At 43.7% G+C, this 25,852-nt stretch overlaps 1 protein-coding gene across 2 annotated transcripts in view; it reads right to left on the bottom strand.

The window, feature by feature from the left end:
• The window catches only part of DOCK11 (dedicator of cytokinesis 11), a 1,219,508-nt gene that overhangs the window by 403,590 nt on the left and 790,066 nt on the right, over positions 1-25,852 (bottom strand). For both annotated transcript variants that reach the window (XM_078688544.1, XM_078688546.1), the window contains 2 exons: positions 18,476-18,551; positions 13,568-13,680 (listed from right to left, as the gene is read on the bottom strand). In XM_078688544.1, the coding sequence (XP_078544670.1) occupies positions 13,568-13,680; positions 18,476-18,551 (189 nt within the window). The remainder of the gene's footprint in view (positions 1-13,567; positions 13,681-18,475; positions 18,552-25,852) is intronic.

The following is a 25,852-nucleotide window of genomic DNA, read 5'->3' as shown; positions in this document are numbered from 1 at the left end:
CCCTTCTGCAACTAAACTGAATCTACAACGAGCTCATAGACTGGGTCCTCATCTTTCTTCCTCATCTGCACCAACTAATCCTCGTGGAATAATATTTTTATTCTTGCAATTCACTGACCGTCTGCTGGTATTGAATGCTGGTAAATCCAAAAAGAATCTTTCCTGGCATGGCACCAAAGTATTTATCTCCCAGGATGTTTCTTCAATGACTGCCAAACGATGAAGGAATTTCTGGATCTTCATCCGGCTCTTCGCTCCTTAGGTGCAAGATATGGATTGTTCCCCCTGCCTCTTCAAGGTCACCTTCCTTAACAAGACTTCCACCTTTGAGGACCCAGTTGATCCCAGAAGATTTATCCAATCTCACTCTACTACTTCAATGGAGACTGCTCCTTATCTCTCTGGATCTTAACTGTCGTACTTCTTCTGTTATATTACTGCATTGAAGTTACTGTTATAGTTTATACTATTTGGAATCCATTGTTCTTGTAGCTCTATTTTGCATAATTCTTTGTTTCCTTTTACAGGTTCATTGATAGTTTACCTTACTCCTTTTCATGTTCCTTCTCCTGCTCTTGTTTATTTATGGATCTTGACTGTAGTCCTCTTTTTGTTATATTATTGTATAGAAGTCGATGTTATAGTTTATATTATTTAGACTCCTTTGTTCCTTCTTATTTTATTTGTATAACTCTTTGTTTCTCTTTACAGGCTTATTGAAATGTATTGTGTTCCTCTCCATGTTTCCGCTCCTGTTCATCATCTTGTTTATTTGATGTCCTGGTGTGGTGTGTTGCCCTTTGTTGGGTGTGCTGTTTCTGTTTCCGCCTCTCATCCCCTCCCTTTGTTCCCCGAAAGGTATGTATTACAGTTGTCACCTTGACATGTACTTTCTCCTCTTGTTCTTATTCTTTTTCCCTTCCTCTCTTTCCTCTTTTTTGTATCTTTCCCTTTCTTTCCCTTGATTGACTTGCTTTCTGTTTCCTGTATGTTTCTTGTCTCATGTGATTTCTAATTATTTCTCCCTTTTCTCTTTCTTTATCTCTTACCTTATAATATTACTGCTGCATATATTGTTCTTTATGTATTCTTGATAGTTTTGCATTCAGAGGCATTTCCTGGAATGTGAAAGGTTTCATTAACCAAATTAAGAGACAGAGAATACTTTCCCATCTTGCCTCTTATTATTCGGATTTGGTTTGTTTGCAAGAAACCCACCTTCAGAACCCGAAGCATTAAAATTGAAAAAAGGTTGGGTGGGTTCAGTTTTAGTTTCCCTTACTTCCAATAAGAAAAATGTGGTTGTTATTTTATGCCACAAGAAGTTGAATTGTAAAGTTATATTGCAAGAGACTGATACAGAAGGTAGATAGTTGTTAGCAAAGTTGTTTATTAATAATATTTCTCTGACCGTATTTAATGTTTATGGCCCCACCCATCCTGACTGTTCCTTTTGGCCTATGGCTACACAGAAATGTATTCAGTTTAGAGTAGGAGGTGACTGCAGGCAAGTTGTTGAACTCTTTCTCGCCCGCCAATCTCCGGTACGCTTTGTTCCTCATAAAACACATAAACACTTTCTAGACACTATCTTCCAAGTACACCTTGTAGATGCTTGGAGATTCTCCCACCCTGATGCTCTTGACTTTTCTTTCTTCTCTCCTCGCCATAATTCTCTCTCCCGTCTAGACTATATTTTTCTCTCTCAATCTTTATCTCAAAATCTATTATCCTCCTCTATTGAACCTAATGTTATTTCTGACCATGCCCCAATTGTAACGGATCTCGATCTGCTCCCTCCACATCCCAGGTCTTCCCCCTGTCGTTTTAATAATTCTCTTCTCATTGATCAGTCTTTTTCTTCCTCTTTCATTACTTTTGCCAATTATTTTTTTGACCTAAACAGTGAACCCAGTTCCCCCCTCTCATACTATGGGATTCTTTTAAGGCTACAGCGAGGGGGTTTATTATCGACTTTGTTTAAAAAAAGAAGGAATATTTCCTCCAACAACAAAAAGCTTCCCTAGCACACATTAAAACCCTGGAGCATAAATTCTATACCTCGTCGACGGATTCCGTCTTACCGGATCTTATTCGTGCCAAGTTAGCTTTTAATAAAACCATGACTGATAATGCATCGTCCATTCTTCTTCTTCGTAGTGCTCGATACTACGGTGGACGTAATAAAGCGGGTAAACTTTTAGCGAATTATCACATGTCCCATAAAGACCATACTCTAATTGATACTATTTATTCCTCAGAGGGTATTCCCATTCACTAGTATCAAGACATTATTAGGAAATGTATGCTATTTTACAAAGATCTCTATACCCCGGAAACTCCCCCTTCCACCTCCCTTATTCAATCTTACCTTAATAAATTTTTAACCCCGTCTAACCATCACCTTAAACTTTCTGACCTTGAAACAGATTTATCCCTTAATGAATTATTTAATGCTTTAAATGATTTGAAGAAAAGGAAAACTCCCGGTCCAGATGGTTTTCAAGTGAATTTTATTTACATTTCTCTAATTTATTACTCCCTCACTGCTTACATCTTTTTCATTCATTCTTTCTCTCCGGTAGGACGGAGGGCACATTTCAGGATGCCACGATCTGTCTTATACATAAAGAAGGTCGAGACCCTATGTTTTTTAAAATTATCCCCCAATCTCACTGGTCAATGTAGACTATAAACTGTTTGACAAAATACTTGCTTTACGCCTAGACCCTCTTATGCCTCATCTGATGGGTAAGGAGCGATGTGGTTTCGTCAAGGGCAGATTGACTTTGGATAATTCTCGTCTCTTTCTGAACGTTTTGAACAAAATCCCTTCCCTTTCCACATCCTTGGCGGCCATTTCTGTTGATGCTGAGAAAGCATATGATTGGGTTGATTGGTCCTTTTCATTTGCATCTTTGAAGTGGCATGGTTTTGGTCCCAAGTTGATTTCACTTATTTCTTTATTATATTTTGCCCCCAGAGCCTCGGAACTTGTTAATGGTTGTGTTTCTTCTTATTTTCCCCTGCAGCGTGGTGTCCGCCAGGGCTGTCCTCTCTTCCCTCTTCTTTTTCATCTGAGCTCTTGAACCCTTCTAATCCTCAATTCGCAACAATGCTTCTATTTCCGGCCTCTCTTATGGTGAGCAACATTTAACACTTTCCGCCTATGCGGATGACATCCTACTTTTCATTTCCCATCCCGAAACCACTATTCCTCCTTTATTAAATGAGTTCACTTTATTTTCCCTAGTTTCGGCTATAAAATCAATTCAGATAAAACAGAAATTCTCCCTCTTACAAAATGTTGGTTTTGGGTGTAATAATTCCAAAATCAAATATTTTGGTACGTGGTTCTCCAACTCCATTGCCTCTTCTGTTAAATTCAATATGACTGAGGTTCTTTCTAGGGTTGACAAACTACTCTCCTCTTGGAACCCTCTCTTCCTTTCGTGGTGGGGCCGGGTAGACTCAATTAGGATGATGATTACTCCTATATTGATTTATGCTCTTTCCATGCTTCCTGTCCATATTCCTGCCTATTATTTTAAGATTGATTCTTGTCTTTCTAAATTTCTCTGGAAAAGCAGAAAAGCCAGGATTTCCTTATCCTTTCTTTGCAAGATAAAATCTAATAGGGTTGTGAATTTCCCTGATTTTCGCTTTTATCATAAATCCTTTTGCCTCCGTCAGGCCTCGAAGTGGCTCCTGTCCGAACCTTCTTCTTTTACTCCCCTGTGGATTTCCATTGAAGGTGCTCTGCTATTAGCCTGCTCTTTAAGGGAAGTTCTAGCCTTCTCTGTCAACACCCGTCATACCTCTCTCCCCTTGTTTAAACATACTTGTTCCCTACTAAAGTCTTTGAGCCAACCAAAGCTTATCGCTAGAGAATCCTTTTTAGAATCCCCTATTTGGGACAACTCCCTTATTACCATTAATAATAGACCCATCTTTTGGAAATCTTGGCGACTAAAGGGGATCATTTGGGTTAGAGATCTATTTGATGGCTTATCTCTGTGCTCATTCCCCCAATTTCAAACTACTTTTCATTGCCCCCGCTCCTTTCTCAAGAAATTCTCTATTCTGATGGTGGTTATTCTTGATACTTTTTATCCTCCTCCCTCTCTTCCTCCTCCTTCCGATCAAAACCCTTTTCTCAAAGTTCTCCTCTCTCTATCCCAGGCTTCTCTTATCTATAAACTTTTCTTAGCTCCTAAACCTGATCGTCCTAAAACTAAATTGGAGCTTGCATGGGAATCTGACATGGAATGTGAATGTACTATCAACTTCTGGGACAAACTTTGGCCCGCTCTCTTAAAATCTCTAGCTCTGCTTCTCTTACTCAATCTATGTTTTTCGTTTACCATAGACTTTATTTCACTTCTGTCTCAATAGCTAAGTTTACTCACTCTACTGATGCAAATTGCTGGACTTGTAGCTCTTCTAATGCTGATCTCTTGCATCTTCTCCTTCATTGCCCTTCAGTTTCTATCTTTTGGTGGAAGATATGTTCCAGCATTTCTTGCTTGTTTAACATTCTCATTCCGTATTCTATTTCTCTTCTTTTCTCTGGAAGTTTGTTTGACTCCTTAGAACTTCCCATTCATAAACATGGTCTTTTTGACCTTATGTTAGCTTTAGCTTTTCAACACACAACTCTTAATTACAAAATGCTTGCAAAGCTTTCTGTCCGACATTGGTGGAATAGTCTAAGCCATTTTCACCGACTTGATATTGCTTTTTCCTCCTTTTGTAAGCCGATGTTTAATAGGGAACTCTTTTGGCTGCCACTCACTGCTCATTTAGACAAACTGGCGTTAACAGATAGTTCTCGTTTACATGCAGAAAAGTTTAAGCCTCCGTAAATATTTATCTTCTCTGTTCTTTTCTCCTAACCCTTGTTGGCTTATTGTTTTTATTAATCATATAATAATTGTTCACATTCCTTTGTAAATATGCAATTTCATACTTTACCAATTGTGTAAGAGTTACCCCTTCCTCTCCTTCCTCCCTCCCCTCTTTTTTCCCCTCCCCTTCCCCCCCATATTCCCTCATAAAACTTAAACAGCTTTTTTTTGCTTCTCCCTTTAGCTATTTTATCATTAGACACTTACTTCAATTTGTTATATTCTGTATTGCTGGCCTTTTGTATTTTTTGTTATTATTCAAATAAAGCTTTTCAAACTTAAAAAAGCCTATTGGAATATAGTCCAAATTATTCGAAAATCATAGATTTCCAGGTATTTTCCTAGTAGTTCATGGGCACTCCATACGATTTTCTGCATTGCGAAAGTCTCACACACAGAAACAAGGTGGAAATGTGCAAACGTACATTTTTCAAAATTTCAATTAACATTTTTCTTTGGGTTAATGAAAGCATTTTACCAAAAGCCCTTTCTCTACACACCATTCAAGAAGGACATGTGTGTGCTCTTTCATTTGCCACCAGGGAAAGCAACAATATACTGCTTCGCATAGGTGTCCCTTTCTAGGATAGAGAAGGACATCAAAGCCTTTGTGACCACCAAAAACATATTGTTATTGTGTTTTTACAAATATTCTACTAAGCAACTGCAAAAGAACAACCCTTTCCTACCCTTTGTTCAAGATTTACAACAACGGATAATCCAAAATGTTGATGTATAATCTCAAACAGCAATCCCCACATGCACAATAAAATGAATCTGTGATCAGGGGTTTGAATTAGAGTTTGGTGGATGGACACTATGTCACAAACCTGATAAATATCACATCCGACTTACTACATGTGCCATAGGATATAATGTACTTGTGTGCAACGAAGTTACCAGCCTCCATGCTCTAAATCAGGTCATAGGTTTAAAAAAGTTGAACTAAAGCTTTGCTAATTTGTCTGTGTTATTGGGAGTATTTTTATAACAAAGGCTGGGGAATATTTTACATAATAAGGTGAACACAAGCCAGGCTACCGGGGTTGCAGAGTACATGAAAAGATATTTACGTAGTCCTGGGTATACATAAATGTTTATAGTACTGCTACTACTTCAAACTGCACTACTATATTCATTTGTTCACACATTCTAAAGTGGTTGGGAAGGGCGACTCATCTCAGACCATTTTAGTGTGCTGAGACAGACACTTAGGGGGTCATTAGGACACCCGCCATCCTATTGTGAAATGGGACCGTCCGCCATAAGGGAGGGGGTCCGGTGGGGGCCATTAGGATGCGTCCGCTACAGTGGCAATGCCGCCACGGAAAGGCATGTTTCCGCCCCCATAGTAATATGTCTGGCGGTGTCTAACAGACACCGCCACCATATTAAACTATTTTCCTCCCGGTCAACTTCTTGACCGGGTGGAAAAGCGGCGGACGGTCTTTCCGTCCGCCGCAGTCCCCCCCACCATAGTAAAAATGGCGGGGGGAAATGGGTGGCGGACGGAGACGGATCTCGGGCGGATCGCCACCGCCATGCGGGCGGTGGCGATTCGCCTTAGTTCCTAATGGGCCCCTTAGTGTCAGCATACACATCTATCCCTAACTTCCCTGTGCATGAGTCCAGGGTCTTAGTCACTTCAGACAGTACACTCCTCAGCCTCCTTTACACATTTGCAGAGGCGACTCCTCCATTATGGTGGAAAGAGCATTGCCCCACTATTGAGTGCCAGCAAATTTAAATGCATGAAAAACAAAATGTTATTATCATTTTATTTTTCGTCTGACTTGCAGGCTGCCGGCGAGCCGAAACATAAGTTGGGGCAGGCCATCCAATGTGAAGGCAACAGCTCACAGTAGGGAGGAGGAGTGAGAGGCACTTCTAAGTGTGCATGTCGGTTTTGCTTGCCGTCTAGGACGGCCAAACTGACATGTGCACTTAGCATTTCTCCATCCCAACTTGTGCTATACAGCTGGGTGGAGAACAGTCCCAGGTTCACAGGCACTGTCAGAGCGGCAAACGAGGCCACTCAGACCAATCCCAGTGCTGCTCTCATGCTGGGTAAGGAAAATGCTACTTACCAGTATGCATCTGTTCTTGGCATGTAGAGCTGCAGAATTGCACACTATGCATAGATGGCCACCTAGTGTTGGGCCCGGATGTTTGCAGTTTGTTTTTCTTGTAGAAAGTCTTTGGAAGTCACGAGATAGGTGACTCCTCCTTTGGGTGATACTGCGCATGGGCATCGGTTCCATCCCCAGATTGTTTTTTCGCCATTAGGGAAGTGATGGAGCTAAGAGATAGTGATGACCATGTGTGTTTGTATCTAATGACGATAACACTGGAACAGATAAAGGTAGCCGGGGAGGCGGGTGGGCATGTGCAATTCCGCAGCTCTACATGCCAAGAACAGATGCATACTGGTAAGTAGCATTTTCCGTTCGAGGCATATGAGCTGCAGATTGCACACTATGCATAGATTGTATAGCAGTACCCACGTTAGAGGCGACCACCTGTATCTGTTGCAGTTGTTTGAAATAGTGTCTTAAGTACAGCTTGGCCTACAGTGGCTTGTAGCTTTGTTTGCACATCTACACAATAGTGTTTTGTGAATGTGTGCGGTGTAGACCATGTAGCTGCTTTGCAGATGTCTTCTAAGGGAATATTCCCTAAGAATGCCATGGAAGCCCCTATTTTTCTTGTAGAATGGGCTTTTGGAGGAATTGTTAGTGTACGCTTAGCTTTATGATAACATATTTGGATACACTTAACGATCCACCTGGCAATACCAGATTTTGATATTGGGTTGCCTTTATGCAGTGGTGGAAAAAAATACAAATAGCTGTTCTGTTTTCCTAAAGCTTTGTGTTCTCTCTCTGTAGTATAGTAATGCTCTTTTGACATATAAGGTGTGCAGAGCTCTTTCTGCTACTGTTTTTGGCTGCGAGAAGAAAACTGGCAGTTCCACAGATTGGTTTAGATGGAATGACGAAATGACTTTTGGCAGGAATTTAGGGTTTGTACGAAGAACAACCTTATTGTGGTGCATTTGCAGAAAAGGTTATTGAATGGTAAATGCTTGCATTTCACTAACTCTTCTTAAAGAAGTAATGGCTACTAGGAAAGCCACTTTTCATGTGAGGAATTGCAATTCGCATTTATGTAAAGGTTCAAATGGAGGTCCCATGAGATGTGTGAGCACTATGTTTAAGTTCCACACAGGTGAAGGTGGTATTCTTGGAGGTATTATTCTTTTGAGACCCTCCATAAAAGCTTTAATGGCTGGTACTCTAAAAAGAGACAGATCTTGTCTGTTGTGTAAGTAAGCTGCAATGGCAGCTAGGTGCAACCTGATAGATGTGTAGGCTAAATTACACTTTTGAAGGTGTAGTAAATAGCCTATACTGTGTTGGATGGATACATCTAGGGGATTTATGTTGTTGTTTTGACAGCATATTACAAAACGTTTCCACTTAGCAGCATAACATGCTCTAGCGGTGGGACGCCTTGCTTCCTTGATAACATTCATGCACTCTTGTGGGAGTTTAAGATAACCAAACTCTATGACTTCAGGAGCCAGATCGCAAGGTTGAGCTGAGCTGGGTCCGGGTGCCTGATCTCTCCATGGTTCTGAGTTAAAAGATGTGGAGGTAGGTTTAGTTTTTGATGTGATACCACAGATGGTGTACCACGGTTGTCTGGCCCACGTTGGAGCTACTAGTATACGCGTTAGCGAGTGTTGTTGCATCTTGCGTACTAGTAAAGGAATCATTGGCAGGGGAGGAAAAGCGTACGCAAATAGTCCTGACCAGTTCATCCATATCGCATTGCCTTTGGCCAATGGATGTGGGTATCTGGCGGCCAAGTGTGGGCATTTTGCGTTGTCGTGGGTGGCGAAGAGGTCTATTTGAGGTTGTCCCCACATTTGAAATAACGGATGAAGAACTTGTGGATGAAGTTCCCACTCGTGCATCTGCTGAGTCTGCCGACTTAGCAGATCTGCCATGGTGTTTTGAACCCCTGGGACGTGTTGGGCTATTAAGAAGATGTTCTGAGGTATAGCCCACCTCCATATCTGATGAGCTAGTTGAGAGAGCTGCAGAGAGTGTGTCGCTCCTTGTTTGTAAAGGTAATACATGGCTGTCATATTGTCTTTGCAGACTAAGACAGTCTTGTTTGCAGTTTGTTTTTGGTATGCTTTTAGAGCTAAAAACACAGCTAACAACTCCAGATGGTTGATGTGGAGTAGTTTTTGCATTGGTGTCCACTTTCCCTGCGTGGTGTGATGCAGTAGGTGGGCTCCCCAACCGGAGAGCGATGCGTCTGCTGTTAGTATTATTTGTGGAACTGGCTCTAGGAATAGTCGGCCTTTTGACAGGTTTTTTGTGTTCCACCATTGCAGAGAGCGATGAGTCCGACTGTCTACCAACACTAGGTCTGTTTACTGACTCTGAGCCTGGTTCCATTGAAGTGCTAGACATTCTTGAAGTGGACGTATTTGCAGTCTTGCGTGAGGAACTGTGAATATGCAAGATGCCATCATACCTATGAGTTGCATAAACAATCGAGCTGGAAGCAAGTGTTGTGATTTGAATTTTGTTAGGAGTGTTTGCAAACTTGTTATCTTTGCAGAAAAGAGGGATAAGCTAGTGTTAGTTGAGTATTGATTGTAGCTCCTAGGTACTGTTGTGTGTGCGATGGTAGCAGATGTGACTTGGTGTAATTTACCGTGAAGCCTAAGTTGTGGAGTAACAGTATTGTATTGTGAGTGTATTGTACACACTGGCTGTACGACTGTGCTTTTATGAGCCAGTCGTCTAGATATGGGAAAACGTGGATGTGTTGTCTTCTTAAGTGTGCTGCTACCACTGCTAGACATTTGGTGAACACTCTTGGCGCTGTTGTTACTCCGAATGGGAGTACCTTGAATTGGTAGTGCTGTCCTTCTAGCACAAATCTTAGATACTTTCTGTGTGCCTGGTGAATTGGGATGTGAAAGTAGGCGTCTTTGAGATCTAGGGTGACAAGAAAGTCGTTCTGCAACAGGAGTGGAAGGACTTGCTGAAGTGTGACCATATGGAAATGATCTGACTGTATGTAAGCGTTTAGAGGTCTGAGGTCTAGAATAGGTCTCAGAGATCCGTCCTTCTTTGGAATCAAGAATATACTCCTTTGTTCCTTTGATGTTTTGGAACTATTTCTATTGCATTTTTCTGCAGGAGAGAAAGTACTTCTTGTCTGAGCAGCGTTAAATGATCTTGTGACATTGGACGCTGTTTGGGTGGTATGTTTTGGGGGGTAGATGTTAGTTCTAGACAGTAACCTGACTGAATTATTTGAAGCACCCACCTGTCTGATGTGATGTCTTCCCAGGCTGGTAGGTATTGCTGTATCCTTCCCCTGACAGGAGTGGAATGGGGCGGGGGAAGGGAAGGGGAGTCATTGGGTAGGGGTGGAGGCAGAGCGGGAGTTGTTGTTCTTGCCTCTGCCTTTGTTGTTGTTACCGCGGTAACATCCCCTTTGGTAGCCCTTACTGTAGGTAGACTGAGTGGGGCTTTTGTATCCTGTGGAAGGTGTGTCAGATGAGTACCCTCTGTTTGCAGCTCTATATGTGGAGCGACGAAATGAACGTCTGGGAGCCTGGGACTGCAGGGCTCCCATAGAATTTGCGGTGTTGGTGTCTTTCTTCATTTTTTTGAGGGAGACATCCACCTCGGGTCCAAATAAGTGTTGCTCATTGAATGGTTGATTGAGTATAGCACTTTGGACTTCTGGCTTCAAGCCAGATATACGTAGCCAAGCATGCCTGCGCAGCAGGACGCTAGTATTGACGGCTCTGGAGGCTGTGTCTGCTGTATCTAGTGCACAGCGCTAGTGATAATTTTCCCTTCTTGAATTAGCTCTCTAGCTTTATCTTTAAATTTATCAGGGAGATGTTGCATTATGTCTTCGAGCTCATCATAATGTGCCCTATCATAGCGTGCTAGTAAGGCTTGTGTGTTGGCAATGCGCCACATGTTTGCTGCTTGTAAGGCCGTTCTTTTCCCTGACGCGTCAAGGAGTTTAGATTCCTTGTCTGGTGGGAGAGTTTCTCCTGATGTTTGAGAGTTAGCTCTCTTACGTGCGTTAGATACGACTAGAGAGTCTAGAGGAACTGGTCCCTTTATATATGCTGGGTCAGATGGTGCAGCTTTATACTTTTTCTCTACTCTTGGGTTTATGACCCGAGTTCTGACTGGGTCTTTAAAGATCTCAGAGGCATGTTTAACCACGCCTTTGAGCATTGGCAGAATTGCTGAGGACCTTTGTGCGGTGTCAAATGTGTCTAGCAGGAAGTCCTCCTCTACTGCATCGGAGTGTATGTCTACCCCATGGTATTGTGCTGCTCTAAGCAGTAACTGGTTAAACCCCATGGTGTCTTCTGGCGGTGAGGGCCTAGAGGAGTATATGCCATCTTGTGGTACATTTGGGACGTCTGGTGTATTATAGTCGTCCCATGGGTCAGGCGAGGCTGGGGGATAATATGGCTCCTGTGGGTAAGCCCCTGTATCTGATATGTCATCCCCATTATCATCATGTGTGCTAGATGGTGTAGGGGAGCGAGGTGGTGAAATATGGGGGGAGGGATTGGGTGCAGGAGACGGGGAAGGCACATGCATAGGTGAGGAAACAATGTCCTTCTTCTTCTTTGGGGCCGGAGCTGGTGCGCGTGCCACTGATGGTCGTTTCTTTGATAACGTCAATCGACCAGTCTTGGGATCTTTTATGAGAGTTTTTTGCCTTCGGTCTGGAGTAAACAAGTCTCTTTCAGGAGTGTGACCTTTCGGCGTGGAAGCTTGTTTTGGCGCCGTAGCGGCTTCTTTCGACCTTTTATCTTTTTGGGTTCCGAGGGTTTTTCCGAGTCCGATACTTTTTTCGGCTCCGATGTGTGCTTCAGCTCCGATGCTTTCTTGGGGCCGGAAGCTTTGTGTGGCTCCAAAGTTGTTTTGGGTGCCGAGGGAACTGAGTGTTTCGGCGCCGATGACTTCGGTGCAGTACTAGATGGTTTCTTCGGTGCCGGTAAGTGTGGGCTGGCACCGAGTGGGGGTCGACTCGAGCCCGAGTCGCCCGTAGGCTTTATTGACTTCTTGGCCGAGCTCGAAGGTGGGGCCGTCGAAGTAGTGTCTCGGTGTGCACCCGAGCCCGAGGGCGAGGGTCTGACCGTAGCCTTTTTAGTGTGTGTCGAGGGAGGGTCGGGGTCGACGGTCTTACTTACGACCCGCTGCACTGGAGTCACGTCCTCGACATCAGAATCTTCTGCCTCTGAGTTGATGTCGACGTCGTGCTCTTCTGGGACGTCAACGCCTTCCTGGAAGATGTCGTCCGGAATCGGAGCTGAAGATCTTTGAGCCATTGCTCTTCTGGCTCTCCGGTCCCGGAGAGTCTTTTTGGAGTGGAAGGAGGCACAGGCTGAACGGTGAACAACCTTTACAACGAAACTATTACAACGCACTACCATTACAACGCGGTCATTACAACGCAAACCATTACAACGCATTGTGCTGGGGGGCGCTCGAGGATAGGGAATAAGTTTAATTTTCTATCCAACACCTTCCCTAGTGTCCACGGGGACTGGAGTTGGAATAGAAAATTATGCTTACCACTATCCAGCACCTCTAACCGCTATGCGTTGTAAAGGTTTGCGATGTAAAAACCGCGTTGTAAAGGCAGGCGTTGTAATAGCCTGCGTTGTAACGTTATACATCCAGGCTGAACAGTCCTTGGCTTCGTGCTTTGGAGAGAGGCAGAGGTTACAGACCTCGTGGAAGTCGGTGTGGGGAAATTTGACCCACATTGAGGACACCTTTTAAATGGCGTCCTTTCCATTAGCTGGAGTCGAGGCCTAGTTGGGCCCGAAGGCCGTAGTCGACGACCGGAATGGACGTTCTTGGTCTTGAAGAGTAGTGCCGACTGGAAAACGCTTTCAAGAGTAGTTTCTTGAAGCCGGTGAGGATTGCGCGCCGACGGTAATCGGTTCCAACAAGGTACGCTGGAACCACATCCGAGCCCGGTGGTGGAAAAAAACAATCTGGGGATGGAGCCGATGCCCATGAGCAGTATCACCAAAAGGAGGAGTCACCAATCACGTGACTTCCAAAGACTCCCTCCCCCCCCACCCCCCCACACACAGCGCAGGGGCTGCAAGGGCTAATGTTACAGTTACACCATCTTAGCGAACTTGATAACGGGAGCAGGTCAAAACTCCACTCTCAATGAAACAGGGGAACAGATATAGGAATGAAACCACAACTATAATTAAACATGAGGATTATTTTGCTGACATGAATATCATATTGCGATTCGTAGAATCCTCAGAGGCTGCTAAATGTGTTGTTATGGGACCCCGTTGGTGTGCTGTGTGCCACTGTGCAGCCGCCCATCTTCCAGCACGGCCTTCAACTCAGCGGTTCTGAAATTACATCAGTTTAATACCTTAGGCAGTGCTGGCAGTGCCACTCACGTTGACAAACGCTGCTGCCCTCCCGCCCGGTACCAGTACTTTATCCTTTCTTTCAGATCCCGATGGTTACTCTACTGTACTGAATCAGATGAAAAGGCAAAAAGTGCAATTGTTGATACTACACATGCAGCATCATGTATGCCAAGCACCTTACATTATCGCCAGTGCTGCTTGGCTCAGGAGAAGATGGCACCGTATCTCCAACCAGGGAGCCACGAGAATCTTCTCGTTTCATTGCATATCCATTCTGTAATCCCGTGCCATAACCTTAGGAAATAAAATAAAAACATATTTTATTATAAATGGTAGACGAAAATGAAGAAAAAATGGACACCAAGAAAGGATAAACAAGCACCTCATGTATCTTCTCATAAGGCAGTGTTCTCGACAATGCTATTCTTACATCTACAGGAATAGAGATAATTATTAGCCAGTAATGTATCTTAAAGGAAGCTCTGGTCTAATAAACAATGGTCCAGGCAACTAAGGATAAAGCAAATTTGGAGCATTTGATAACAAATTGTCACATTTTAAATGTGAAATTGTTTCATTTTGGAAGGGAAATATTACTTTTGCAAAGCAATGTTTGGATAAACGAAACTGTATGCAAAATGTAACAAACTGCATGGATCCGAAATTCAAAGGATCGTTTAACACCTGTCAGCAACTCTTTTCCTCAAACCCATAGCAATCACTCTCTGTATTAACAGTCAGACTGGAGGTCATGTGAAATGCAGTTCGAGGTTCTACAATTACATTCCGAATTCTTCACTGAGTAATAAACGTTTGTTTTAAGGGATATTTCCGCCTTTCCACTCTTATTATAAAACCTATTCAAGCACCAACTGTAGGTTCAGGTTAGTTGTGCAAGTGCATCTATTTAGAAGGGCAATATCCCATTTTTGCTTTACGGAATTAAGAGTGGCAATCATCTGCCCTAAAAATGGTAATAATATTGTGCCAAAATGGTAGAATTTCTGTTTTCACAAATTCTGAGCTAAGGAACGGTTAGTTAAAAATTTACGGAGGTCCAATTTGCAATAAAATATAGATACCACAAACTTGTTTCGTTTCTCAGTACTCTTATATGACTTCAATTCGATCTCCAAACAAAAATGCTCATAAAGCGTCTTTTTTTCCGCATTTTACATAGGCTTTATTTAGAAGTATAAAACAATGATCAGTAAAGAGCTGTTGGCAATGCATACGTCCATCCATTGAGGCTAAAGTTCACAGCATTTATTGACGGCTCTTACTAAGATTTGGAGTCGAGGTTGCTTTTGTTCCATCACAAAAAAGGCCACCAACACTGAAGAGAAGTAAGTTCATGAAGCAAAGTAAGCAAGTCCACATGCGGATAGGTTCAAGTGCACAAAATCGAGACCATTGATTTCTGATAGTTTGGAATATGTGCAGCATTACACTGAACAAAGTAACAGATGTAACAGCTGAGGCATGACTATTTTCTTTACCACGCCAGAAAAGTCCAATTAAATCCTAGCTGGATACCAAGTAAACAGAATTCTCCTTAGACAATTTTAATCGGGTGTAGGTGAAGTAGGCCTTCCCACAATATAATACAAGGAAAACGTGTTTCAAAATAACTTCGTAGAAAACAATCCGCTCGAGATTTAAAAAAAAAAGAAATATGCCTGAGATTAAAACCCATTTCGAAAGTAAAACGTAATTGTTCATAGTCTTTACTCAACACGTCTTTACTCATGAGCAGGACTAAATGTGTTTTCAGGAGTGAATGGGTGTGAGTACTCTCAGAAACCATGGCTGATTTAGTTTAATAATTATTTTAGAATTATAAACCAGTAGTAAGTAAATATTTGCTCCAAGAAGAGGATTTATCCAATGAAAACAACTTTCCAACTTCCATTCTCTGCTTTTGAACCAGCTAGGGGTACAAAAGGGGGTGGTGATGGACGGAGCATCTGAATCAATCAAACACTCACACTCAGTCAAAAGATCTGGGTTTAATCCATCACCGTTCTATAGCCCACTCTGCCACCCCAGTTCAGACATGGCTATATGCAAATCAGTCTGACCCTGTGCCTCATGGGACAGGTTTCTGGCATTCCAGCCGTCTTTGCTTGAATCCAGTGGCAAAGTGAGTAAGGGACTCACGTCTGAGCATACCCTGCCACACTAATGGCGGCCAAAAGCGGTACAAAAGGGTGTGCTGATGGACGGAACATCTGAATCAATCAAACACTCACACCCAGTCAAAAGGTCTGGGTTTAATCCATCACCGTTCTTTAGGCCACTCTGCCACCCCAGTTCAGACATGGCTATATGCAAATCAGTCTGACCCTGTGCCTCATGGGAACAGTCCAGCCCGAACTGCCAAGCCATGTCTTCTCTGGACCGGAAACAAGCTTCCGAGGACCGGTTTCTGGCATTCCAGCCGTCTTCAGCCCGGCTTGCTTGAATCCAGTGGCAAAGTGAGCAAGGGACTCACGTCTGAGCATACCCTGCCACACTTATGGCAGCCAAAAGCGGTACAAAAGGGGGTGGTGATGGACGGAGCATCTGAATCAATCAAACACTCCCACCCAGTCAAAAGATCTGGGTTTAATCCATCACCGTTCTTTAGCCCACTCTGCCACCCCAGTTCAGACATGGCTATATGCAAATCAGTCTGACCCTGTGCCTCATGGGAACAGTCCAGCCCGAACTGCCAAGCCATGTCTTCCCTTGGCCGGAAACAAGCTTCCGAGGACTGGTTTCTGGCATTCCAGCCGTCTTCAGCCCGGCTTGCTTGAATCCAGTTGCAAAGTGAGCAAGGGACTGGATTCAAGATAGCCTGGCTGATGAGGATTATGAATCCGAAACCGGTCCCAGGATGCTTGTTTCCGGTCCAGGGAAGACATGGCTTGGCAGTTCGGGCTGGACTGTTCCCATGAGGCACAGGGTCAGACTGATTTGCTTATGGCCATGTCTGAACTGGGGTGGCTGAGTGAGCTTAAGAATGGTTATGGATTAAACCCAGATCAGTTGAATGGGGGTGAGTGTTTGATTGGCTCGAACGCTCCGTCCATCATCCCCTTTTGTATCGCTTTGTTCGCCCTAAATTGGCAGGGTGTGGTCAGACGTGAGTCCCTTGCTCACTTGGCCACTGGATTCAAGATAGCCTGGCTGATGAGGATTATGAATCCGAAACCGGTCCCAGGATGCTTGTTTCCGGTCCAGGGAAGACATGGCTTGGCAGTTCGGGCTGGACTGTTCCCATGAGGCACAGGGTCAGACTGATTTGCATATGGCCATGTCTGAACTGGGGTGGCTGAGTGAGCTAAAGAATTTTGATGGATTAAACCCAGATCAGTTGACTGGGGGTGAGTGTTTGATTGGCTCAAACGCTCTGTCCATCATCCCCTTTTGTATCGCTTTGTTCGCCCTAAGTTGGCAGGGTATGCTCAGACGTGAGTCCCTTGCTCACTTGGCCACTGGATTCAAGATAGCCTGGCTGATGAGGATTATGAATCCGAAACCGGTCCCAGGATGCTTGTTTCCGGTCCAGGGAAGACATGGCTTGGCAGTTCGGGCTGGACTGTTCCCATGAGGCACAGGGTCAGACTGATTTGCATATGGCCATGTCTGAACTGGGGTGGCTGAGTGAGCTAAAGAATTTTGATGGATTAAACCCAGATCAGTTGACTGGGGGTGAGTGTTTGATTGGCTCAAACGCTCTGTCCATCATCCCCTTTTGTATCGCTTTGTTCGCCCTAAGTTGGCAGGGTATGCTCAGACGTGAGTCCCTTGCTCACTTGGCCACTGGATTCAAGATAGCCTGGCTGATGAGGATTATGAATCCGAAACCGGTCCCAGGATGCTTGTTTCCGGTCCAGGGAAGACATGGCTTGGCAGTTCGGGCTGGACTGTTCCCATGAGGCACAGGGTCAGACTGATTTGCATATGGCCATGTCTGAACTGGGGTGGCTGAGTGAACTAAAGAATGGTGATGGATTAAACTCAGATCAGTTGACTGGGGGTGAGTGTTTGATTGGCTCAAACGCTCCGTCCATCATCCCCTTTTGTATCGCTTTGAATCAGCTAGGGGCTTAGATATTATGGTACGGTTAATGGTCACCAGGCCCACGGCCTGGCATGGTTGAGGGCTTGTTTGTGTCTCCTTATACTCCGGCATCTGTAAACATTCTGGTGTTAAACGTTGACCACTATACTTGGTGGTGGTTTATCCTGCTCACCACTGTTTCTCTTACTTCGGAATTATACACGTCCGGTTGCTCAATTTAGACCTGCCCAGTTGATGTGCTTGCTTTTCTCTAGCATAATGGGGCTTTCATTTGAACAATGAAATCTTAGAAACTGGGAGTTTCCTGTACTTAAATTTCTTAGGTTCTTTAGCCGCTCTTGGCAGACTCAGTAATCAAGAGTTCTGTAGCTGCTAGTGTTTTTCATGGGACACAGCAAGAGACAATAACTTTTTCAGATGGTCTGATGGTCTTTGTTTTCACTGTTGTTCTCTTTGTTTGAGTCCTACTCTTCTTCATCACAGACCTGGATTCCCTTTTTTCGGCCCACTTATGTGGTCTTGGCGTTTCATCATAGTGGCACTGCTTGGGAACCATGGACATGCCATCTATGCTCATGGTCAAGGAGAGGAGCTACCCTTTTCTTGCTCCATTTCAAGGGCTAATACAGTTGCCTGTTTCCAAAAGATGTCCACCTTCAAAATGCTATGATGAGAAAAAGGCTCAGTTTAATGTTGATTACAAGTAAGGATTTGGGGCTTAATTTAGATTTGGCAGATGGGATACTCCGTCACAAACCTGATGGATATCCTGTCTGCAATATTACATGTGCCATAGGATACAATGCCCTTGCAATATGGAACACAGGGTATCCATCATGTTTGTGATGGAGTATCTCATTTGCCAAACTCTAATCTGGCCTTTGGAATAAAAAGAGGTCCCACTGAGTCAACACAACAGGGGTAATAAAACAAGGACACTTATTTCAAAGAGGTAACTATTTACGATTCAATGGACTTGACACATTTGTTGCTACTTATATTACAAACCCTATGACTTACCTATGTCTTTGTCCAGGACGAGACTTGATCTGTTTGAAGGGCTAGACAAGCTGCACATAAACTCATCTCTGGAAGCCTGAAAAATATTAGTGCACTGGGTTATTTGTAGTATACTTCATATATTTTACACCATAATGATGGTGCCTGGAAGACAATGGTATTACCTCATTGATTAATATTAATACATATGAATACGTTGAATATTTAATCAGAGTCATAGCCGATGATTGCAAAGTATTTTCTTTTCTTCTTGAAAACACCGACTTGAAGGGGATATAATTGCAATGGATGTGCATGACCAGTCATTGTGGTTTCAGTAAATGAGTACATCCCGATTAAAAAACAACCAGTCATCTTTCTTAGTTTTACATGCAAGTATCATATCAAACAACTTAGGTCATACAGCTGAGAATTTAAATGCATTTTCACTGCAAAAGGGCAGAGTGGTTGATAAAAGAATTATAAAAGAACCATGACTTTTCTTATCAATCAACATTTTTCTTCTCGTTTATTTTTAAAAATGCTTAGTGGTTACTACAAAACCATGAAAGTAATCTATATATTTCTTTAAACTACCTATATCACGTTTTTAAAACCCCATCAATTTGTATTATAAATGGGATTGGCTAGTATAAAACTGTGAAAGCAATTAATAACTCTATTACTACCCATATTGTTTCCTTAAACTCATAAAATGTTTGTAAATGTTATTTTGTGGGGAAGGTTCACGAAGGAATAAAAGTAAATGATGTTTTTAAACAGTACAAGGAAAACTGTGTTTTAAACTCCAATAACTTCCATAACTTAAACAAATCAGTTTGATTAGTAGAAGCAACAAAAGGAATTCAAAATATTAAGGGCCTCATTATGAGTTTGGTGGGCCTCTTGTCGCCCTCCACCGCAGCAAAAACAGGAGAACCACCAAACATGTGGTGCACCTGACCACCGGATTACAAGTGTAATCCATGATGGGCAGGTGGGGCTGCGGTGGTCTCACAGCAGTATGCTGTTAGGCTCATAGAGGAGTATGCTGCAGTGACAGCGCCTGTAGCACGTTCCTGCACGGTATGACATGCATGCCACACTGTGCAGGAGCGGTGCTGCAAGTAGAGGGGGGCACAACATGTGATGCACCCCTAGACCCAGTTCCATCAGGGGGTCTTGTTAGGTCCCCCTTATTTGCCTCTCTCCCACCCTTTTAATGGCAGGGTCACATGCTTTATACCCCTAAGAGCACCCTGGTGCTATTGTTGTGTGTACATTTAGATACCGTACATAGATTTCCCGAATCATGCCCTTATATAGGTATAATTCACATTGCCCTTATTTAGGCATAGAAATCCAGCCCTTATTTAGGCATCGCTCATGCTAACCAAATACAGACATGGTCAACTACATCCGTTCATCTTCGTCACAGCGAGTTCTTGGAAAAACAGACTCCTAAGCCTTTAAGACTTCCCCTTGCCTGGATATTGATTTCTCCAAGAACTAATTTATTATGCATGAACATCTATTCCTTAGGGGTTCATTCATGACGTTCTTATGCACGACTTGTACGTCAATACTGGCATTCCTAAACACCTTTGACGTATAAATATACCTTTACTTACCATGGCAAATCACGGTGCACGGCGCAATTCGGCTACCTACTTGCACGACGTGGCTCGCCACGGCAAGTTCGGAAGGAAGTCAAGCCCCCAACTAACACACTGACCAGACGCTGTTATCCTCGTCGCCGAGAATCCAGCTCCAATGTTTCTGACTCCCCTTGAGGGGTGTTAGAGATCGAGACCCGGGAAGAGATACCAACCTCTCTCATTCTAAGGTATGGAGCAGACTAGAACCTCTTGGCACAATTAATCTAAACTAATACTAAACAGCGCCTACTGTTTCCCTCTTACTATACTTTGGTTAGGTTCACTGGGGTAGGATTATTTTAGAAGCACCAGTTGAGTATTTTAGCCTGTGTTATTTATGTATGTATTTTTATATATGTCATAGCTACAGACCATGCTTTTGCAGCATTATTTTATCCTACTGCTAACGCTGTACGTATTATACTTCGCATTCTGTCTTACGATTGTAGCAGTTCATATCTCTTGTATGAGAAATAAGACTGTTCAATAAACCCTTTTATTGAAACGCCCGTCTCTTTATTTCTGTGCAACTCTGTAGAAACGAAGCATGCATGATTGGCTGAGTGAAACTGTTCTTGATTGTTTCCACGATTCTGAGATTGTTCCGACTCTAAGGGAAACAAAGTTGTCATGTTTATGCAATTGTCAGAAACGAATCCCTTCTTGTTCAGTCGAGAAGTTTCTAGTGACCTCTGAGTTAGCTGGCACACACAAGTAATTACGTTTAACGTACTTGATAGAGACATACTGACCTCAGTTCTATGTCAAAACTATAGTGCATATTATTCCAATGCGCAGAGCCTATCAGGGATATAGGAACTACACTACATGGCGCCCAACGGTTTAGTAAGACACTCATTTAATGCTAGATACAGAAGTAACTCAGTCTTGCTTTTCTCATAGACCCTTTACTCGTAATACTCCATAAGATGTCTGGAGTGGGTAAGGGATAATATCTGCCATAGCTGGGTAGGACGAAAAATCGTCTGTATTATCTGTTTGGTTTGTTCAACTTTGAAGGATACAGTGTTCAAAAATATTGTGCACCTTATCTTTGTTCCCTTGAAACTTGCTCTGCTTTTTTCATTAAACAATGACCGAAAATGGCAACAACACAGAAACCGGTGGACCTGCAGGCGACACAGCCGTACCAACTTTTAACTTAACAGGTTTTACTGAAACCGATGAGAATGCTATAATCATTCCTATTAATTTAAGGAGAGCCATCACTCTAAAACTTATAAAACATGGCCTGACACCAAGAGGTGGTAGAGCAGTTTTTGTAATAGAGGCACACGAATCTCACCAGACAGAGGTATTCTACTCATGGATAGTATTCCCAGAATCAAATCCAATAACACATTTGTTTCACTTCTACAAAGAAGATGATCCACCAGAGAAATATATTCCTTTTCGAGGATATTGAAATTCCACTCACATACCTGGAGCATGAGCTCTGGTTTAAAGGCGCCCTAAAACATTTAAATCACAATACCAGGCTCGGCCCACTAGGTAGACCAGGAGCAACATGGCCGGTTTTAGCAGGTTACACACCTCATAGTGAAATCGAAGACATGACAGACGTAGAATTACTTGCTCAACCCAAGGAGTTAATCAAAATCTACAGACAATTTGTCCAATATATCATGGGGACTTTAACGGTCCAACCAACATTAGTTACTCCACAACAAACGTTTCACCATGGGAATACACTAAAAATCACTCGACAGACTTTGCATGCAGTCATGGGTAAATTGCCCACAAAACGTGAACACATTCCATTCTGGATAGCACAAAAAATTACTAAAATCGAAGCGGTATTTCCTAATACCAGCCCTTGTGAGAAAGATAGAATTCTAACAAAATCTGTTTACCAATGGGATCAAACCACAACTGGAAGACTGCACCACTTGGGGCACAGTCTTTGCTGCTATCTACACTAAAACACATGATGTTCTGTCCATGGCGGTAATACCTGAAGTCCTGAAACAGATTCAAAACAAATATGTGACAGAGCCTGCTCTGAATTTAGGTATGCAATTACTGAAAAACTTTAACCAGGTCTTATCAATAATATTATCTAATATTAAAGGAGAAGCAGCATCAGTGGCAATCCACTAGAAATTAAGGGAATTTGATGTAACAGAACAACCACAAGAACTAGCCAGAATAATTGAAAAATCCAATAAGAATTAGGCAGAGACAGTTTGGGTGGGAAACCAGTTAAACCACAACTGTCTGAAAATCCTGAAAAGGTCTTTTGTAAAAGCAATCATACATCTTCTAAGAAGAAGTGGGAAGACCTTTCCCGAGGTAGGTCTCCTCAAAAGGAGCCCTCTGAAAGGAGGTTTAACCTCAGAAATTGGGATAATTTGAGTAAACCTGATAGGTATCAAGATACTGATACACGTTCCTCTCGTACTTTTCAGATATCGTCACAGACATCCGAAGGAAGAGAACGGTCAGGCCACAAGGAAGAACGCGTGAAGTCCAAAGACGATCAACACGTTCAGAAAAACAAACAAAAACCTCAATTCACCAAATAGAAGGTAGCAGGTCTAAAGATCAGACATGCCGAGGATTCTGAGAACACAGCTCAAGAACGGAGAATGGGCTCAGACAATGTTGGACAGTGCAGCAGAAGTAACAATAGCTCGCAAGAACCTGAAGGGACTTCTGGAGACAGTGGACTTGAATGAAGACATTGAAGTTGAAACTTCAGACACCTGGGTTATATGAAATAACACTCCGAATGGAGGGAGACATACCAAGAAAAGTAAAAGCACTCTTTTGGAAGCGACTTTCAAAGGGTTATGATATACTTCTAGCAGAACAGGACAAGCCACCAGAATTTGTCAGGGAGTGCCTACATGGCGAAGACATCATTATGCCAGCCTTCTCCACCTATGTTCCAGTACATTTACAATATACTTATGCCAGGAAATGGGCAGTTGCCCAAGCCCCAGAATTATATGAAAATCATGTAGGATGGGATGAGGATGAAAAATTTGCTAGCATTCGCGACAAGAATTTTCAATTCTATTAAGGACACGGAGGCGAGGATTATGCTTCTCAATCTTTACTGCATAAAACACAGCAGCCAATGAAAATGTATATTTTCAGTAAACATTAACAACAAAACTTCATTACCCATGAACACCCATGAGTATAGGCACGCCCCCACAGTCCATAAGAACCCCTTGCGTGCTCCCATCATCCTCTTTCTTTGAGGCGAAACAAGTCCAACAAAACTTGAACGGTCACAATCCTCCAACGTGGAAGAACATCATCAGGCGGAACATCCTGACCTCCGGAGTCGATCAGTCCGACTTCTTATCAGATCCTGAAATAAAGGAAATAACACCACCGTAATCTTTGCATAAAAGGGTGGGTAAGCTTAATACATACAGTACATTAAGCCGGGTGGGATAATCCTCGCCTCCGTGTCCTTAATAGAATTGAAAATTCTTGTCGCGAATGCTAGCAAATTTTTCATTCTATTACAGGACCGGAGGCTTCAGATTATGCTAGTTTAACGCTGATTAAATACCACTGAAGTAATATCTCCCACCGGCTTATAATAAAACGTCTTAAACGTTGAATCAGAGGACCAATCTGCACAACGCATGATATCTTGGATACTTGATCCTAAACCATATGACTTAGACGCCATCGCGCCTCTAACTGAATGAGCACCAAAAATGTTTGTATCAACACCTGCTTCCTTCATAATGAACCGAAGCCATCTAGCAATAGTGGCAGCCGCCACTGGTTTAAAGGGCTTTTGAATAGCAATCAATAATTGTGAACAGCCCTGTGGCCGCAAGGCCTTCGTACATTCCTCGTAGGTCTTTAAACATTGGACCACACACAGTTTTTCATTTTCAGGAAAAGCATTATAAGATATATGTCAAGACAATGTTTTAGTACGACCTGTAATATGAAAAGAAACCCCTTCCGGGGTAAACACTCTACCTGTTACGTCGAGTGCTCTGACATCCGAAGATCTTCTGCAAGATGATAAACAAAGCAACATGGCCAGCTTAGCCCACAATTGCTTCCTGGACAGGAGAGAATTAACCGGCCATCTGTTGAGCAAAGAAATTACAACTGAGACATCCCACAGACCCGTATACTTGGGTTTGGGAGGGTTGGCTACCCTGATGCCTTTCAACAATTTACAAACAACCGGATGCATGCCCACTGGCTTACCGTCCACCTGGGCATGTCCCGCCGAGATGGCTGAGCGAAAGTTGTTGACTGAACGATACGCTAGGCCTCCCGCCGCTTTCTCAGATAGAAAGTTCAAAACTTGGGGTAACTCTGCCCCCACGGGATCCAGACGTCGTCCCACGCACCAATCCACCCAGTTCTTCCAGGCCGCGGAATATCGCTTCCTGGTGGAAGGTGCCCAAGCCTGTTTGATAAAGTCAGCAGTCTTGTCCGAAATTCCTGGCATTTGCCATTGTTCCCTGAAAGCCTCCATGCCATCAGAGTTAACCTGCCCTCCAACAGCAACGGGTGCTGTTCCTGACGAGGGCCCTGCAACAACCACTTCAAATCCGGTAGTAGCCGGGGGCGGTCGCAGCTCCACTGCAACAATTTGGGAAACCACGCCTGTGATGTCCACCACGGAGTTACCATGACAATTTCCGCCTCTTGCCGTATCACTTGAGTCATTACTCTGGGGATCAACAGAAAGGGGGGAAAGGCATACTGGGTCCCCATCGACCAATCTTGGAGAAATGCATCCGTTGCCGTTGCCATCGGATCCGGTCTCCAACTGAAGAACCGGGGAAGTTGATACGTCAACCTGGAGGCGAACAGGTCCGTCCGAAAAGGACCCCAAATCGCCTGTAACCAGAGAAAGACCTGGGGAAGCAGCTTCCAGTCGCTGTAATCCCTCAAGTGTCTGGAATGCCAGTCCGCCACTTGGTTGGCCTGACCCGGAATGTACTCCGCTATGACTGATATCTGGTTCTGCAGACAGTAATGCCAGAACTCCTTGGCTATCTGGACAAGAAGAGACGACCTCGTGCCGCCCAACTTGTTGATATACCTCACTGCGGACACATTGTCCAGACGCAGGAGGATGCAACATGACGTCTGCTTCGGGGATAACGTGCGGACCGCGAACGATCCTGCCAGTAGCTCCAAACAATTTATGTGGAGTTCCAGATCCTGCGATGACCACCTGCCGCCTGTGGAAACATCTCCACAGCGCGCGCCCCAGCCCCATCTGCTGGCGTCCGACTCGATTACCACGTCCGGTCGCGACCCGAAGATCGCCCTGCCGTTCCAGGCATCCACGTGGCCTAGCCACCATTGGAGTTCGTGCCGAACCTCGTCCGTAAGCGGGACCGAGTCCGTATATGAGAGACCCTTCTGAAGGTGCCTGATCTTCAGGCGTTGGAGGGCCCTGTAATGTAAAGGACCCGGGAATATAGCCTGGATTGACGACGCCAGAACCCCTACAATCCTGGCCAGGGTTCTGAGCATGACCAATTGACTGTCCAGTAATTTTGTGATCTCTTTCTTCAGCTCCCTCAACTTCGCCCGTGGGAGACACAGCTGCGCCGTGAGGGAGTTGATCGTGAATCCCAGAAAATCTATCACCTGAGACGGGATCATCACAGACTTCTTCAGATTGACCACAAATCCTAGGCGCTGCAACAGCGAAGTAGTCATGGTCAGCTGGTGCAATAAGACCGACCGGTCCTGCGCCATGAGCAGGACGTCG

Source organism: Lissotriton helveticus, chromosome 4_1 (genome assembly GCF_964261635.1).
Source record: "Lissotriton helveticus chromosome 4_1, aLisHel1.1, whole genome shotgun sequence".
Lineage (NCBI taxonomy): Eukaryota > Metazoa > Chordata > Amphibia > Caudata > Salamandridae > Lissotriton > Lissotriton helveticus.
The sequence above is the reverse complement of the archived record's forward strand: the minus strand, read 5'-3'. Positions and strand labels throughout refer to the sequence as shown.